Genomic DNA, 19,666 nt, shown 5'->3' on the forward strand with positions numbered 1-19,666 from the left:
TAGTTTAAAAAACTTGCACGTTGCTATTACTAAAAACATCACCCAGCAAAATGAGAAGAAAGCCTGAAAACCCCAATATAATCCTGCTAATCAAAGATAGCCATACTGTTTCAGTCATGAGGGGGGCACTCAACATATCTTGCCTTTCAAATTAACAGATATCAAGAATTTGCTTGTTTAAGACCAAGTCATTAGAAATAAAAGTATTGAAGTACTTTGCTAGATTCTACCCATGAATGAAACTCTACAATACATGTAGACCGCCTTATACAGATGCAAATAAACACAAGGGTTTCTGGGAACTTATCCTAAAGAGCTCCATGAAAATCCCATTTACATGGGTTTATCCTATAGACTAAAGCTCACCCACTGAGTTTTTAAAGCAGAAGCCAGAATAATAGCTGATCAAATACCCAACTAGTTTTGCCCTTCTTGGGACTCATCAATATAGAGCAGGGTTTCCTGATCAGCTTAGGTAGACCAGGGTGAATCTGTATTAGGTGGTCTCCTCAACCATTTTGAGTTATCCACACCCCTGGCTCTACCCGAGTTGATCAGAAAACCCTGCAGTGCACTGATGAGCCCCAAGAAGGGTGAAACTGCTCTACAGGTCCTTCTCAAAAAATTAGCATATTGTGTTAAAGTTCATTATTTTCTGTAATGTACTGATAAACATTAGACCTTCATATATTTTTGATTCATCACACACAACTGAAGTAGTTCAAGCCTTTTAGTGTTTTAATATTGATGACTTTGGCATACAGCTCATGAAAACCCAAAACTCCTATCTCAAAAAATTTGCATATTTCATCCGACCAATAAAAGAAAAAAGTGTTTTTAAAACAAAAAAAAGTCAACCTTCAAATAATTATGTTCAGTTATGCACTCAATACTTGGTCAGGAATCCTTTTGCAGAAATGACTGCTTCAATGCGGCGTGGCATGGAGGCAATCAGCCTGTGGCACTGCTGAGGTGTTATGGAGGCCCAGGATGCTTCAATAGCGGCCTTAAGCTCATCCAGAGTGTTGGGTCTTGTGTCTCTCAACTTCCTCTTCACAATATCCCACAGATTCTCTATGGGGTTCAGGTCAGGAGAGTTGGCAGGCCAATTGAGCACAGTAATACCATGGTCAGTAAACCATTTACCAGTGGTTTTGGCACTGTGAGCAGGTGCCAGGTCGTGCTGAAAAATGAAATCTTCATCTCCATAAAGCTTTTCAGCAGATGGAAGCATGAAGTGCTCCAAAATCTCCTGATAGCTAGCTGCATTGACCCTGCCCTTGATAAAACACAGTGGACCAACACCAGCAGCTGACATGGCACCCCAGACCATCACTGACTGTGGGTACTTGACACTGGACTTCAGGCATTTTGGCATTTCCCTCTCCCCAGTCTTCCTCCAGACTCTGGCACCTTGATTTCCGAATGACATGCAAAAGTTGTTTTTATCCGAAAAAAGTACTTTGGACCACTGAGCAACAGTCCAGTGCTGCTTCTCTGTAGCCCAGGTCAGGCGCTTCTGCCGCTGTTTCTGGTTCAAAAGTGGCTTGACCTGGGGAATGCGGCACCTGTAGCCCATTTCCTGCACGCGCCTGTACACGGTGGCTCTGGATGTTTCTTCTCCAGACTCAGTCCACTGCTTCCGCAGGTCCCCCAAGGTCTGGAATCGGTCCTTCTCCAAAATCTTCCTCAGGGTCCGGTCACCTCTTCTCGTTGTGCAGCGTTTTCTGCCACACTTTTTCCTTCCCACAGACTTCCCACTGAGGTGCCTTGATACATCACTCTGGGAACAGTCTATTCGTTCAGAAATTTCTTTCTGTGTCTTACCCTCTTGCTTGAGGGTGTCAATGATGGCCTTCTGGACAGCAGTCAGGTCGGCAGTCTTACCCATGATTGCGGTTTTGAGTAATGAACCAGGCTGGGAGTTTTTAAAAGCCTCAAGAATCTTTTGCAGGGGTTTAGAGTTAATAAGTTGATTCAGATGATTAGGTTAATAGCTCGTTTTGAGAACCTTTTCATGATATGCAAATTTTTTGAGATAGGAGTTTTGGGTTTTCATGAGCTGTATGCCACAATCATCAATATTAAAACAATAAAAGGCTTGAACTACTTCAGTTGTGTGTGATGAATCTAAAATATATGAAGGTCTAATGTTTATCAGTACATTACAGAAAATAATGAACTTTAACACAATATGCTAATTTTTTGAGAAGGACCTGTATAGTTGGCAATCTAATCAGCTATTATTCTGGCTTCTGCTTTAAAAACCCAGTGGGTGAGCTTTAGTCTACAGGATAAACCTATGTAAATGGAATTTTCTTGGACGTCTTTGGGATTACTTTACAGTACATTAAGGCAATAAAAGGAGTGACATTATGCTCTCTGCGCCTAAAGACCTTTTACAATGTTCTACACAAATGCAATAAAGAAATAAACAATGTAGCAAGCATAAAATGCTGGGGAATCCTTGTACATAATACATTGCAGATTATTGGGCATCTCATTTTATAGAAAAGGGAAGTTTGAGGTTTACACAGAGTATGGGAGAGTTGAGGCATGCCTAAAGGAATAATTCAGTGTAAAAATGAAACTAGTTAAACAGATAGGCTGTGCAAAATAAAAAATGTTTTCAATAGTCAGTTAAACAAAAATGTAATTTATAAAGTCTAGAGAGAGCGGGTGTCTAACATAATAGCCAAAACATAACTTCCTCCTGTATTTCTCTAACTTGTTAAAAGTCAGTAATCAGTGACTTAAGGCGGGGGGCATATGTAACATAACTGTTTGCTTTTAAATCAGGCCTGCATGCTAAGCAAGGTAAGGGAACAGTTAAGTCCCATGTGGCCACCCCTCAAGTCTGACTAACCAAGAGATTAGAGAGCTGAAAGAGGAATAAGCGTTCTGGTTATTATATTAGAAATCCACTCACTCCAACCTTTATAGATTACATTTTTGGCTAACTAACTATATTAGAAACATTTTGGATTTTGCACAGTCAATTTACCCAGTTTCATTTGTCTCATTGTTCCTTTAGGCATAAATCACTACATAGTGTAATTCTAGCTCCACCATGTGGCTGCATTTATGAACTACAATAATGCAATCAACCTGAAATCAGAATATTTGAATGACTTAATATTAAATAAAGACAAAAAGAAACAGTATGGGAGAATACCCTATACATACAATAAATAGGACTATATTAAGTACAGAATTCAATTCTGAGATTCATATTTATTCTAATATCCTAATTCTAACAAATTACAAACAGGATAACTATTTTCATATTTTTATAATTTGAATGCATGCATAAAGATAAAAAAATAATTACCTCTCTCCATCTCGCATCCACACTGGGGTTTTGGGAAGCTGAGCTTCATAATACTTGGATGCTCTAAAACAGAAATTGCTGCAGAAACACTGAAACAAAGTATAGGATGGAATTAATTACATAGCTACAAGTTAGGGACTGAAAATCCAATCACTACATTTAAATGAGAGCAAAACTCCTAATTCAAGTAGCACATTCACAAAATAAGCTTAGCATTCACAGAACTTGTCTTTAAAAAAAATTAAAGGAATTTTATTAGCCCAGAAATCAATGTGTCAGTCTTCAGACCTTTAAATTTAGTGTCCGTTTCTGGCACCAGAATTCGTCAACATGATGTCATCAGCTCCAATAAACCACCACCAATAAACAACAGGTGCAATACCTCTTTAAGAAATATCAAAGGGGACCATGTCACCCCTTCATAAAAAGCTGTTTTAAAAAACAAAAACAAAAACCCAAATTATATATTTGTATTAAAACATTCATACCTGTTATAAATTTATTTAAAAATCTGAGCTGTCAATCATATATTTCCTGCCTTAGGCATAAAGGTGGGGCAGGCAATTACTTTCACTGTTCATTCAGCACTTCCTAGATGTCATTGCATTTATCATTCCTAGATGTCATTGCAGGATCGGGTACAGAGGGTGGTTGTTAATGGTGCATTCTCTACTTGGAGTAAGGTTCTCAGTGGGGTCCCTCAGGGTTCTCTACTGGGTCCACTTTTGTTTAATTTGTTCATAAATGACTTAGGGGAGGGTATTACAAGCAATGTATCAGTGTTTGCAGATGACACAAAACTCTGCAGACCAGTCAATTCTATCCAGGATGTGGCATCCTTGCAGCAGGATCTTGACCAACTGGCAATCTGGGCGGCTAAGTGGCAGATGAGATTTAATGTGGATAAATGTAAGGTCATGCACCTGGGATGTAAAAATATGCAAGCCACTTATACCCTTAATGGGACTGCACTAGGCAAATCCATAATGGAGAAGGACCTTGGAGTCCTTGTAGATAATAAACTTGGCTGTAGCAAGCAATGGCAGGCAGCAGCTGCAAGGGCAAACAAGGTTTTGAGTTGTATTAAAAGGGGTATAGATTCACGGGAGGAGGGGGTTATTCTTCCCCTTTACAGAGCACTGGTAAGGCCCCATCTAGAATATACTAGCTTTAAGAAGGGGCTTGATGGATTCTTAGCAAGTGAGGGAATACAGGGTTATGGGAGATAGCTCTCAGTACAAGTGAGGGAATACAGGGTTATGGGAGATAGCTCTCAGTACAAGTGAGGGAATACAGGGTTATGGGAGATAGCTCTCAGTACAAGTGAGGGAATACAGGGTTATGGGAGATAGCTCTTAGTACAAGTGAGGGAATACAGGGTTATGGGAGATAGCTCTCAGTACAAGTGAGGGAATACAGGGGTATGGGAGATAGCTCTCAGTACAAGTGAGGGAATACAGGGGTATGGGAGATAGCTCTCAGTACAAGTGAGGGAATACAGGGGTAGGGGAGATAGCTCTCAGTACAAGTGAGGGAATACAGGGGTAGGGGAGATAGCTCTCAGTACAAGTGAGGGAATACAGGGGTATGGGAGATAGCTCTCAGTACAAGTAAGGGAATACAGGGGTAGGGGAGATAGCTCTCAGTACAAGTGAGGGAATACAGGGGTATGGGAGATAGCTCTCAGTACAAGTGAGGGAATACAGGGGTAGGGGGGATAGCTCTCAGTACAAGTGAGGGAATACAGGGGTAGGGGAGATAGCTCTCAGTACAAGTGAGGGAATACAGGGGTAGGGGAGATAGCTCTCAGTACAAGTGAGGGAATACAGGGTTATGGGAGATAGCTCTCAGTACAAGTGAGGGAATACAGGGGTATGGGAGATAGCTCTCAGTACAAGTGAGGGAATACAGGGGTAGGGGAGATAGCTCTCAGTACAAGTGAGGGAATACAGGGGTAGGGGAGATAGCTCTCAGTACAAGTGAGGGAATACAGGGGTAGGGGAGATAGCTCTTAGTACAAGTTGATCCAGGGACTGGTCCGATTGCCATCTTGGAGTCAGGAAGGAATTTTTTCCCCTCTGCGGCAAATTAGAGAGGCTTCATATGGGGTTTTTTGCCTTCCTCTGGATCAACTAGTAGTTAGGCAGGTTATATATAGGCATTATGGTTGAACGTGATGGACGTATGTCTTTTTTCAACCCAACTTACTATATTACTATGTATCCTGTACATGGGCATCTGGTACCAGATTTAGAGCATAAACAAGATTTTGGGGTGATGCAAAGCTTGTCTTAGTAACAATGTTTACAAAATGGCAGCTGCCTGCTTGTTATGATTCTTTACTTACAAGATTGAGGGAAACAAGATTTATATCATTTATGTAATGTAAGTAAAGTTTATTTTTTCAACTAACATGATAAACAGGGATTTGTAATTGTTTCATAAGGTGTCAAGTACCCTTTAAAAAGTGTATATAGTGTCAAAAAGTAATAAAAATGTAGCAATGTAAACAAGTGAAACATAGTAACCGATTGTAAACACTGTAACAAGATACCGTGCCAAGTTCAACTAAAACAATTGTTCATGGCAGGGCAGGATGTTACACAAGCGTAAACAATCTAATCGTGCCAGCCTGTGATCCTCTGGACACACTTACCAAGGACTACGGGTGGCAATCAAACGTAAGTAAGGGTATGTGCTAACAAGTTTGACAAGATCTGGGAAAATTGGTATAATCAAGACAATCTGGACACATAACCTACCCCTTCACACTAAATGTGACTGATCCGACAGAACTAAACACACTCACCTACACTGTGATAACTACAACGCCTAGTAATAGCACCCTTGACTGTATTGGCCTAAACCTGACTCGACACCATTTCAATCTTAATGTCAATATATTATACACCGTTTTGTATTTTTGTTTTGTGATGTTGTAAAACCAATAAAAAATTTACCTTTAAAAAAAAAGAGTATGTGCTACTGGACTGCAATGTCAAGGTAACATGTCCCACTATCATGCTATAGCGCTCAGTACCAGTGGCATTGAGAATAGAACTGGCTCATACTAACTCTAACTATGCGTATCTACAGATAGAGGGCCCACACATGGGTCAGGTGGAATAGTACCTGAAGTCAGCTCAAGGCAGGAGTAACCAATAGTGCAAATTTATAGGTTTATTAAGAGAACTGGGTCCCCATTGTCATGGTTGGTGAATACTGCCAGAAAATTTACAATCAGGAGAGATATGCATCTCCAAAACTATACAGTGGATATAAAAAGTCTACACACCCCTGGTAAAATGTCAGGTTCCTGTGCTGTACAAAAATGAGACAAAGATAAATCATTTCAGAACTTTTTCCACCTTTAATGTGACCTTTAAACTGTACCACTCAATTGAAAAACAAACTGAAACCTTTTAGGTGGAGGGAAGAAAACAAAAAAAAACTAAAATAATGTGGTTGCATAAGTGTGCACACCCTCTTCTAACTGGGGATGTAGCTGTTTTCAGAATTGACCAAACACATTCAAAATCATGTTAAATAGGATTCAGCATACACCTGCCATCATTTAAAGTGCCTCTAATTAACCCCAAATAAAGTTCAGCTGCTCTAGTTGGTCCTGACATTTTTTTAGTCGCATCCCACAGCAAAAGCCATGGTCCCCAGAGAGTTTCCAAAGCATCAGAGGGATCTCATTGTTAAAAGATATCAGTCAGGAGAAGGGTACAAAAGAATTTCCAAGGCATTAGATATACCATGGAACACAGTAGAGAAAATCAAGTAGAGAAAATATGGCACAACAGTGACATTACCAAAAACTGGACGTCCCTCCAAAATTGATGAAAAGACAAGAAGAAAACTGGTCAGGGAGGCTACCAAGAGACCTACAGCAACATTAAAGGAGCTGCAGGAATATCTGGCAAGTACTGGCTGTGTGGTATATGTGACAACAATCTCCCGTATTCTTCATATGTCTGGGCTATGGGGTAGAGTGGCAAGACGAAAGCCTTTTCTTAGGAAGAATAAAACATGCAGGCCAAGCCAGGCTACATTTTGCAAAAACACATCTGAAGTCTCCCAAACATATGTGGGAAAAGGTGTTATGGTCTGATGAAACCAAGGTTGAACTTTTTGGTCATAATTTCAAAAAATATGTTTGGCGCAAAAACAATGCTGCACATCACCAAAAGAATACCATACCCACAGTGAAGCATGGTGGTGGCAGCATCATGCTTTGGGGCTGTTTTTCTTCAGCTGGAACTGGGGCCTTAGTTAAGATAGAGGGAATTATGAACAGTTCCAAATACCAGTCAATATTGGCACAAAACCTTCAGGCTTCTGCCAGAAAGCTGAACATGAGGAGGAACTTCATCTTTCAGCATGACAACGACCCAAAGCATACATCCAAATCAACAAAGGAATGGCTTTACCGGAAGAAGATTAAAGTTTTGGAATGGCCCAGCCAGAGCCCAGACCTGAAACCAATTGAAAATCTGTGGGGTGATCTGAAGGGGATATAATTAACCCTTATTGGAGGAAAGACAATCCTATTGGGTTTAATTTTTTTAGTAGACAAAGTATGGAGAGCCAAATAATGAAAAGGTATATAAACACACACATATATGTAGATTACATAAATATATACCCACACACATTAAACCATCAACCTTTTAGAAGACAACCCAGTCTGAAGCTGTTTTAAATGTGTCCCCAAATTGCCTTAGTAGGGTAAAATATCAGTAGCCTTACTGTTAGTTAGTAAGGTGCCAAAAAAAACTACTTTAGGGAATTCCACAACCTTACTGTTCAGGTAGTAAAGAACTGTGACGAGACAGATTTCACCCTGTTTTTTATTGCAACTTGATGTAAAAAAAACCAAATCTATAAACTAAATACAAACATGAATAAGAAATTGCACGCACAATTTCTTAAAAATACATTCCCCTTTACAAAGGAGTTTCTTTGTGTTAGTGCTTTTTATTCACAAACCTCAGATTGCTACAGGTAAAAAAAAATGGTGTCACTTATCTAATTCCACAGAACACTTACCTTTCTCTCAGTAATATCATAAACTTTGTTTGTTTTTGTAGAAATTTTATACTTCTGCTTTGGTACCTTTTGGAAATAAAACGGTATAGTTTACCAGCGTTGCCTAAAAAAATTAGTTATATAAAAATACTTTTGCTCTTATAAGGGCCTTCTCATGGGATGAAATCTGTCAATATTTCTCATATATGTCTATCATGTGATTAATAAATACCCTTTACCTTTTTACTGCTACCTCTCTAAATCAAACATTAATCAATCAAACAACCAAACATGGTTAACACCCCAAACAGAAGATTTGATTAGGTCTGCATGTACTCCTTTTTTCATAAACAAAGAATATTAGTTTTGTGGGAAAAAGTAAATATCAGAGCTTTATATGGAGGAAAATCTGGAAACCGTGTTGCTTATATTGGCATCACACTGCCTCTTCTGTAACTTATTTTCTTTAAACAGATGTCATTAGGTGGTATACTGCTAAAATTGTTAAGGCACACTTAAGGGGATTCTGTCATGATTTTTATGATGTACTTTTTAGCTGTAATATTGGTGTGTAGGCAGCCATGTCAGTGCATTGTGTCTGATTCTGAGCTTAACCTAATGTTTCCCCTACTCCCTACATGTAACTGGAGGAGTCCCAGGACTTGGATTTTTTACTATGGACTGCTATTCTGATATCTACTGGGAGCTGCTATGTTGCTATCTTCCCATTGTTCTTCTGATCGGCTTTTGGGGGGGGGGGGGCACAGCAGTAAAGAGTGACTGAAGTGTATCAAGTCACATGGTTGTGACACCCTGGGTAAAGAAGATCAAGGCTAGTCCATTGTGAAATTTTAAAATTAAATATACAATATTTGTGAATTAACAATCAGTATGCTTTCAGTGTGAGTCAATTGTGAATATAAGTTCTTTTGACCTGCTGTGTCTGTATCAGTAACAGATTGCCACCTTTGCCTTGGTGCCAGCTTTGATGGCATTCTTATAAACACAGAAAAACTGGGTGGAACTTACATTTTCAAGCCTATTTTGGCATACAGGGTATCCACATAGCTGGATAATGGTTCTTTCCTCCACTGTGTCCTTATAGTGGGCCGGGGCAATATATTTTGCCTTGAAAGAAAAACAAATTAATTAAAATATAAAATTCACCTTTTATATAAACCAATATATAAAGCAGTCAGAACTCAGTAGTAAATTATATTTTTTGCTAATATATTTATTTTTATAGTTGATGTAAACAGAAAACCAAGCATATTAAGGGTAAGGGAGAAAACTAAGCAGTTCAATCACTTTCCTCCGATGGTGATTTTTTTTTTTTTGGAGAATTGGAGGAAAGTGGATCCTCTCTTATGCACACCCACTGTAGTTCCATTGACAGGCCAGGCATCTGCCTGTTTGCAGTACCACTGCTGTCAATGAAGATACAATAGTGTACGCATAGTGTATCCGCTTTCATCCGCATCTATAAAAACGCCTGGTGGGTAGGTTGTTACACTACCAATCTCTACATTCTCTGCCTCTTATACATGAGGAGCATTGCATATACTTCATGCCCAAGACACTGAGAGTGGGGCTGTAAGGGGGAGAAGACTATGACGTTACCCATGTTAAAGCTGGCATCTATTTTATGCAATGTTATTGGTTAACAAATTCTCAACAGTTTTACGATTTGGCCAAATCCTAAATCCATCACAAAAGATTCAGCCAAATCAAAAAACATTTCTGAAGCTTAATTTGCTGTGCAAATTAGCAAAAACATATGAAAAAAAATTAGTCATATGATAATTTTAAAAATCATGTTTGGATTCAGTTTGTCCAGGCACTCTGATTTGGACATAGCTCTAATTTTGGACATACCTCGTGATGCATGTGCCTTTCAGTGATAGTTCAAATGTAACCACACATCCACACATTCTCTTATATAAAATTGCGCTGATTGTTCTGTGGATACAATTTTCTACCATACTAAAACGTTTTTTTAACATTAATCATGCAGATTAGAAACTTACAGAGTCCAATAAATACACTTCTGAAACATCATCTTCTAAGAGACGTTCAACAATCTGCAGAGCGCGTTTCTCTGATTCAATCTTACGCTTTACGGCAATTTCCAGGGCGGCTCTCCTAGAGTAAGCACAAATAGTTTAAGGCCAGTTAGCTTATTAAAAAGAATATTCTCATATAGAACTTTCAAGTAAAAACAGAAAAAGCCCTTGCAAAACATAACCAAAGTTTTAGATTAACAAGGTATCTTTCACCCTTGAAAGAAAAATGATTGCCTGAATCATTTCTTCCCACATATGGTACGCATTAGGAAGTAAGGATTAGGATATTCATTTTGAAGAAGCCAAGAACAGATTTAACTGCTGGGAAACATTTTGGATTCCCCAATTTGATCTTAAAAAAACCCCCAAAAAAAAGCACCTGTATGATTTCCAAATTGTTCCAATAAACTCCCCACCAGTCATTCATACTTTGGCTTTACTCCCCTCCAAATGTATATGGTAACCATTGCTTCTAAAAGTCTTTGTGTCCCTGTCTGAATAAAACCCTACCATACCATATTTATATAGTGTGTAAGTTTAATTTAACTAGCAGAAAAACCCTTCGATCCCAAAGCCAAGTTCTGCCACTGAAGGCCTCAGTGTGTGTACGGCCTTTTCTCAAATCCAACCATGGCCTGAGCGGAGATACTTGTACAACTTAGAAACCACAAAAAACAAATTCAAATATATTTACTTTACCTTTTAGCTGCATCTTCACTGTTTAAATCACTGACCTGAAAATTTCCTGTCAACAGAAAAATTTGGTTTTAATGAACTAGTCTTTGCTGCTATTTACTTTGGCTTAATGTTTCTTAATCTTGATAACTTCTAAAAAAGCAAACATCTGAATATCTCTTCCAGTGTATCAAACCTTAACCTTTTGATTCAGTCATCTGTAACAGTTTGATATAACTCTTATACAGCAATACTTTGCCTTTATAATAGTTACATACAAAACAACCAATAATGTATACGAGAGGGCCTTGCTCAAAAAAGCTTACACTATTAATTCATTCTGCATTCTGCCTCTTCTTGGCAAGGTGACATACACAGTATTTTGTAGCCATTATAGTCATCAGTCTACAATGGGGTAACTGCCATGGAGGGGGGTAGGTAAGTACACTAGGGCCTGCTCCCCCTTGCAAGGGGCCCATTGGTAACAGCAGCATGCAATATTGTTAGGAGGATGGCTGGCGATACATTATTGCAAATTTTGCACTTGGGCCAATGGGTGTTTAGTTCAGGGAGTGTCAGTCTACAATGTGGAATTATTTAGCAGTACTATGTTGCTTTAATGAAAACTGTGCATGGCTTCCAAGAAAACCTTTGTTTTAGGTCTGTCAGATGACACAAAGTAACACATGAAAACTTAGGGTAAAGTTAAAAGTATTTTAGACAGTAGAGGCATAATTTAAGCTTAAACTGTTAACACTAATTATTTATTAAAACAATATAATATTTTTTTAAAGTTGATTTCCTTTAATTGTTTCAAACCTACAGCAATTGTTTGTGCATGCATGTATTTGCAGGTACTCATGTGTGCATGATTGTAGCTATACACCGGCTAATGTATTTGCAGGTACTCATGTGCGCATGATTGTAGCTATACACAGGCTAAAGTATTTGCAGGTACTCATGTGTGCATGATTGTAGCTATACACAGGCTAAAGTATTTGCAGGTACTCATGTGTGCATGATTGTAGCTATACACAGGCTAATGTATTTGCAGGTACTCATGTGTGAAGAATTGTAGCTATACACCGGCTAAAGTATTTGCAGGTACTCATGTGTGTATGATTGTAGCTATACACAGGCTAAAGTATTTGCAGGTACTCATGTGTGCATGATTGTAGCTATACACAGGCTAATGTATTTGCAGGTACTCATGTGCGCATGATTGTAGCTATACACAGGCTAAAGTATTTGCAGGTACTCATGTGTGCATGATTGTAGCTATACACAGGCTAAAGTATTTGCAGGTACTCATGTACGCATGATTGTAGCTATACACAGGCTAATGTATTTGCAGGTACTCATGTGTGCATGATTGTAGCTATACACCGGCTAATGTATTTGCAGGTACTCATGTGTGCATGATTGTAGCTATACACAGGCTAATGTATTTGCAGGTACTCATGTGTGCATGATTGTAGCTATACACAGGCTAAAGTATTTGCAGGTACTCATGTGTGCATGATTGTAGCTATACACAGGCTAAAGTATTTGCATGTACTCATGTGTGCATGATTGTAGCTATACACAGGCTAAAGTATTTGCAGGTACTCATGTGTGCATGATTGTAGCTATACACCGGCTAATGTATTTGCAGGTACTCATGTGCGCATGATTGTAGCTATACACAGGCTAAAGTATTTGCAGGTACTCATGTGTGCATGATTGTAGCTATACACAGGCTAAAGTATTTGCAGGTACTCATGTGTGCATGATTGTAGCTATACACAGGCTAATGTATTTGCAGGTACTCATGTGTGAAGAATTGTAGCTATACACCGGCTAAAGTATTTGCAGGTACTCATGTGTGTATGATTGTAGCTATACACAGGCTAAAGTATTTGCAGGTACTCATGTGTGCATGATTGTAGCTATACACAGGCTAATGTATTTGCAGGTACTCATGTGCGCATGATTGTAGCTATACACAGGCTAAAGTATTTGCAGGTACTCATGTGTGCATGATTGTAGCTATACACAGGCTAAAGTATTTGCAGGTACTCATGTACGCATGATTGTAGCTATACACAGGCTAATGTATTTGCAGGTACTCATGTGTGCATGATTGTAGCTATACACCGGCTAATGTATTTGCAGGTACTCATGTGTGCATGATTGTAGCTATACACAGGCTAATGTATTTGCAGGTACTCATGTGTGCATGATTGTAGCTATACACAGGCTAAAGTATTTGCAGGTACTCATGTGTGCATGATTGTAGCTATACACAGGCTAAAGTATTTGCATGTACTCATGTGTGCATGATTGTAGCTATACACAGGCTAAAGTATTTGCAGGTACTCATGTGTGCATGATTGTAGCTATACACAGGCTAATGTATTTGCAGGTACTCATGTGTGAAGAATTGTAGCTATACACCGGCTAAAGTATTTGCAGGTACTCGTGTGCATGATTGTAGCTATACACAGGCTAAAGTATTTGCAGGTACTCATGTGTGCATGATTGTAGCTATACACAGGCTAAAGTATTTGCAGGTACTCATGTGTGCATGATTGTAGCTATACACCGGCTAATGTATTTGCAGGTACTCATGTGCGCATGATTGTAGCTATACACAGGCTAATGTATTTGCAGGTACTCATGTGCGCATGATTGTAGCTATACACAGGCTAATGTATTTGCAGGTACTCATGTGCGCATGATTGTAGCTATACACCGGCTAATGTATTTGCAGGTACTCATGTGTGCATGATTGTAGCTATACACAGGCTAAAGTATTTGCAGGTACTCATGTACACATGATTGTAGCTATACACAGGCTAATGTATTTGCAGGTACTCATGTGTGCATGATTGTAGCTATACACCGGCTAAAGTATTTGCAGATACTCATGTGTGCATGATTGTAGCTATACATTCTAGCTATAGTATAGTATAGCATTCTGAAGCACTTGTGTCACAGCAGGGCGCACTCACACAAGGCTGAGTTACTTAGCGGGACAAACCAGTTCATTTTTAAAATACATATTTATAACAAATGTGAAGCAATAACGTGAGAGATGATGGTGATGCCAACACTAATTCTGTACATCGCTTTACACTGGAAGTTTTCAACTCTGCGTTAGACCTTATACAAGGGGCAATACTCAGTTCATATGTGCACATGATTATGGGCATCCCCTGCTAATAGTCTGCAATGAATAGTTTAGAAATCCCTTTCTTATCCGCACCTGAATGTTTTGCCCGAGCCTTCCTTGATTTAGACATATTCCCCCTTTCCGCCATGTCCCACACCAGCAGACAGCCTCCCACTGGGCGGAGCTTTTGTTCCACACCTCGATATGGTCGCACCCGGAAGCAAAGCAGCAAAGCGTGTGGAACGCTATAGTGACAATTCTACAGGTCACGTGTCCTGAGATTTGTACATTCTGTTTCATCTGCTGGAACGTTGCGATCGGCTCAGTTTCATTCAGGTACGGTACAGCACAACTCTTTGCACTTTAGAACTCATTAGAATTACTTTGACTTTAGCAAAAAACGGTTATAGATCTTATGTGTTGTCAAAGTTAAACTGTGATGGATTTCAGGTAGACCAGCTCCACTCCTGTCACAGTGAACAAGAACTGACTACTTAGAATTAAAAATTCCATTTTCAAAAACCACATGAAACTTGTCACCTGTCACTTTCCATTATGGACAATAGAAACTGCTGAAAATATGGCACACATGCTTGAAACAGCCATCTGCATTTTTACATGACTGTCTGTACTAGAGTTTATATAAAAACCCTGGTGTGTAGCCATGGGGGCAGCCATTTAAAAGAAGAAAAGGCACAGGTTATACAGCAGCTAACAGATAAACCCTGTAGAATACAATTGTGTCTTATCTGTTATCTGCTATGTAACCTGTGCCTTTTTCCTGCTTGAATGGCTGCCCCCATGGCTACACACCAGCTTATTTATATAAACTATGTTAGGGCTCTGGCACACGGGGAGATTAGTCTCCCGCAACAAATCTCCCTTGTAAGTCGCCGGCGGGATGGCACACGCGGCGGCGCGATTTCCCGAAATCGCCGAAAAAGACTTGTGAGTCTTTTTGCGGGTCATGGCAACTCGGGGAGATTAGTCGCCCGCGAACAGGGAGTTTTGTCGCGGGCGACTAATCTCCCCGTGTGCCAGAGCCCTTAGTGTTTCTAAAGCAAACACACTAGTTGTACCAGTGCAGGGCAACAGTAAATTATATTTTAATTTACTTAAAATCAGCTTCATTTTTTGGTTCTACTGTTCCTTTAATGTGCATTTATGCTTGTTCTACAATACATGTAAACATTAGCCAGCAGGTACCATAAGGAGTTACCATAATGAGTTTAATTTATCTGCTTTCATCTGTAGAACCTTAAGACATAATCTGTAAACCTTATGTCCTTTTCTTCTGATTTATCTGCCATTTATATTTATATTTGTGCAGGCATCACCCTTTTGTGCTCATGCTCTCTTGTGTGATATGGCAGCTGCAGATTTGCAATCTTTAACTGAGAAATTTGTAAGTACCTATAGTATCATAGGCTTGATTATTTAAAGTCTGCTAATTAAAATGTTATTTATTGTTAACTTTCTGTGACATTGTGGTAAAATAGCCATAATTCTGTGCATTTGTAAATATAGGATATAAGTTATACAAACACCCTGGGCATTAGTCTATGCACCACTGCAGAAATAAAGATCGATATATGATACAAATAAGACATTAAGGGGCATTTACTTACAGCATTGGAATGGGTTGTCTGGGGCCAACCACATAGCATACCCAGAATTCAAGTGTAACTGCAGCAGTGTGAAAAGTGTGCTCAATGCATTTGTTTGCAGTTTTTCAAAATCAAAGCAATTGCCCGTGTACAGAATCGTAAATTGGATCAACATTGCAGCAAGCATCTTTAGAATATGTATGACGCTTAGAAAGCAGCTTTATTGTCCAATTCAGTAGGCTCATTTCTGGTGCGCCTATTTACACAACCCGCTGTGGGAACCCTGGAACTTCTGCCACACCCATCAGAAGAGGCAGGTTGTCTTTTTTAAGGATAAGTTAGCCTTTTATTTTTAAATCCCCCAGAATAACATAGCATTCTCCATGCAGATTTATTTTGTTTCTTTATTACGAGCAGCTGGACTGCAGCTTTTTTTCTGACTTCCTTATCTAATGTAAAGATCCTCACCCTTTTGCTTTCTCCAACAATGAAGACCTCAAAAAGGTGCCTACTGGGCATGCTCAATGTCTCTGCTCCAGTTATAATCAATCAGGCATGTACAGTAGGCATCTCGTTCAGGTCATCATAGTTGGAAAGAGAAGCACTCAGAAAGCAAAAGGGACAGAGATTCACGTTAGACAAGGAAGTCAGTAAAAGAACTGTAGTTGAACTGGCTATAATAGAGAATTAAATAAATATGGATGCAAGGAGAAAGGTATGTAATTCTAGAGGCTGTAAAGAGTAATTTTATAGATTAAAAAAAGGTTTACTTATTCTTTAATGAATGGCATCAACACATTCAACATTTCAGCCATTCAACACAGAGTTACCTCTCTATATAAATATAGCAAACAATGATGCTGCTCATCCCATGATTCAATAAGACCAGTTAGGAGCATGTAGGTGTGGCGTGTATCATATACTATACACCTTACTCCAGCACTCCACTATATAGCACCATTACATGCAAGCATTATAGCATTAGCTGGGCCATTATTGTATTTACTTTTTTTCATAATTTCTGCATTCCAATCATTATTTGCACTGTCAATATTGTTCTTACAGCAAAACTTGTCAGAAGATGATTTTAAGGAAGAAGATACTAATGTATTCTTGGTCACTTGTCAGAAGTGCTTAGAGGAGGAAGAGGTGGCACTTTTACTTGAAATAATCCGTGATGAGAAAAACCAGGTCAGATATGAGATTTAAAGTAAAGTACAGCAATATTTGCTATTTATTGTTTAATAAACAGGTTAGTGTGTTATAACTATGTGCAGATGGGTTTGCTATTAGAATGACATAGAAATGGCAACTATTGTATATTTAAAGCTCTTTACATCTTACGAACATTATACAGCCATAAAAGCAGGGCTGTTATCACGAAAGTTATGCAGATTGTGCAAAATCTGCCTGGAAATTTACTTTACGTGCCTAAACACTTACATGAGTTACGTTTCAATTTAAAGACTAAGCAAAAAGCTTGATAGGGCAGGCATGAGAAAAACACCACTGACCACCAATATACTGACTGTCTTAGAACATATAAACTGCTTATTATAGAGTAACATTGGCCATTTGTATTGGGAACTATTTAACTGAATTATATGAGTATCTTGTACATGAACTTTTCAGCAGGGGAATGACTGGTTATTGGGCCAGACAGCAACATCATTGGGACCCTATGCTTATGCAATTTATGTAACATGCAAAAAAAACTTACATTACTTTCAAAGAAACTTGACTACTTTAATACTGACCTGTTCTCACATTAATTATTTTTATGAACTGCTGCTGAGTAGTTATTGGACCCCACAGCAAGATCACTGGACCCCTGAAACGTACATAACTTCCATATCAAGCAATGATGGCAGAAAGCAGGGGCATGAGGACTGCAGGGTTTAAACTTAGCACTGACCCCCAGAGAACTGTCAGTTAATTAGCACATTAATCAATGGAACTCTTTATGTGAACTACTTATTATAGAGTAACCTCACCTGTGTAAATTGCACACACAAGGGGCATGGTGCAGTTGTGTTCATGGGAGACCCATATAAATAACCTGTGTGGGGTCTGAAGGTGGACCTACATAAAGCAAAGGTGAATAAAGGAAATGGTTGTTGTTCCACCCCAAAGCACATGTATATATATCTGTTTCTAAATAGATTGTTATAACTTATAATTTGGATGAAATTATGCAATTTTTTAAATACTTTATATTTATTCATAACATGAACAAGGAAGGGGTAGCAAATTTTAATTTATTATATTTATGTTATTGATTATTAGTTGGAACATGCAGATTTTTACTGGAAGAGAACAACCAACCTTTATTAAATACATGCTAAGGGGCACATTTACAAAGGCACGAAAGCTCGAGCGTTCATGCGAACGCTCCGAGCGTATTTTCGCTGATTTTTTCGGGCGTCCGCACAACTTTTTCGTACGCCGCACGACTTTTTCGGACGTTTGCACGAAAAAATCGGAAAGGATTTACCGCTGTTTACAATTGTTCGGTACGAAAATTTTGTGACTTTCGGATCGCCAATACGATATTATCGTGACTAATACGATTTTTTCGTAAGCATTTTCGTGATATTTGCGAAATTCCGAAATTTCCGTTTCCAATACGATTTGTTCCCATTCGTGATTCGGATTCGTGGATTAGTAAATGTGCCCCTAAGTGTTATATTATGCCAAAGACATTGTGAAAATATTGAACTGATAAGCCAATAAACATACCAGAAATCTAAATAAAAAACAAGGTCGATTAACTTCAATATTAAATCAAGTTAATGTCTCTAAAAAATATACAGGGGAACACATAATATAAAACATATACACAATTTCTAGAAACTGGAGGAGAAGCTTAAGTTTAATCTCTGACACAGACATATGTGCTGACCTACAAGGATAATAAGGATCCTATTCAGGATACAATCCTATTAACTACTGGGTTTTTAAGTTGAGACATATCATAGGGTGTATGAACCGTACTGCCATTTCTTTAACTAGGTCACTGATTTAAATGATTAAATGTGTGTTTTTTTTTTAGTATTAACAAATTCTTGAATTGCTCAACTTTTCCTGATGTATGTAAAACTGTTGTACAATGTACTGAATGTATGGCATTAGCTTTCTATTGCTTTCAGCAGAAATCATAAAGCTGGCCAGACATGCCTAGATTTAGTCAGCTTGGCTGATAATGACCATACTGCCCGACCATCTCAATATATATGGCCAGTTGGAGTCCTTCAGTTCTCAGTAATCCTGCCAACCTGGTGGAACGAGGATTATCAGTTCTGAAGTAAAAAAAAGAAGTGATCTTTCAATGCTGCTGTTCCATGTTAATTACCAGGATTGAACAATACAAATGAAACAACCATTTGGTCTAAACTTTATACGGCCACTTTATGGCTGTTGGCCTAACATTGACTAGCCAAGTAAAAATGACCAAGACTAAAGCTAGATGTATACAGACAGATAAAGTTTGCTAATTTAGCCATATTTTTATATGCCATATTTAGCCATTTTTATACTGACATGGGAAAACCATGTTTTTTTTTTTCAAAATGCATCAGTTAATAGAACTTCTCAGCAGAATCCTAAATTGCAATCTGTTTTTCAAAAATGCAAACAGAATTTGTTATATTTAATTTTGAAATTTTACATGGGGCAAGACAAATTCTTAATTTCCCAGGGTGCCACAGCCATGTGACCTGTGCTCTGATAAACTTCAGTCACACTTTACTGCTGAGATGCAAATTGGAGTGATATCACCCCCCTCCCCAGCAGCTGATCAGCA

General features: G+C 38.7%; 2 protein-coding genes across 2 annotated transcripts in view; one reads left to right on the top strand and one right to left on the bottom strand.

The window, feature by feature from the left end:
* rpap2 (RNA polymerase II associated protein 2) overlaps positions 1–14,494 on the bottom strand; it is a 44,123-nt gene extending 29,629 nt beyond the window's left edge. The window contains exons 1-6 of the mRNA XM_031901005.1: positions 14,351–14,494; positions 11,128–11,173; positions 10,393–10,507; positions 9,395–9,493; positions 8,387–8,452; positions 3,332–3,420 (exon numbers count right to left, since the gene is read on the bottom strand). Of these exons, the coding sequence (XP_031756865.1) occupies positions 3,332–3,420; positions 8,387–8,452; positions 9,395–9,493; positions 10,393–10,507; positions 11,128–11,173; positions 14,351–14,405 (470 nt within the window). The 5' untranslated portion in view covers positions 14,406–14,494. The remainder of the gene's footprint in view (positions 1–3,331; positions 3,421–8,386; positions 8,453–9,394; positions 9,494–10,392; positions 10,508–11,127; positions 11,174–14,350) is intronic.
* Positions 14,495–14,496: 2 nt separating this feature from the next.
* The window catches only part of glmn (glomulin, FKBP associated protein), a 28,182-nt gene continuing 23,012 nt past the window's right edge, over positions 14,497–19,666 (top strand). Inside the window, exons 1-3 of the mRNA XM_002933796.4 lie at positions 14,497–14,593; positions 15,588–15,662; positions 16,930–17,055. Coding sequence (XP_002933842.2) covers positions 15,624–15,662; positions 16,930–17,055 — 165 coding nt within the window. The 5' untranslated portion in view covers positions 14,497–14,593; positions 15,588–15,623. The remainder of the gene's footprint in view (positions 14,594–15,587; positions 15,663–16,929; positions 17,056–19,666) is intronic.

The sequence above is a fragment of the Xenopus tropicalis genome, chromosome 4, assembly GCF_000004195.4.
Source record: "Xenopus tropicalis strain Nigerian chromosome 4, UCB_Xtro_10.0, whole genome shotgun sequence".
Lineage (NCBI taxonomy): Eukaryota > Metazoa > Chordata > Amphibia > Anura > Pipidae > Xenopus > Xenopus tropicalis.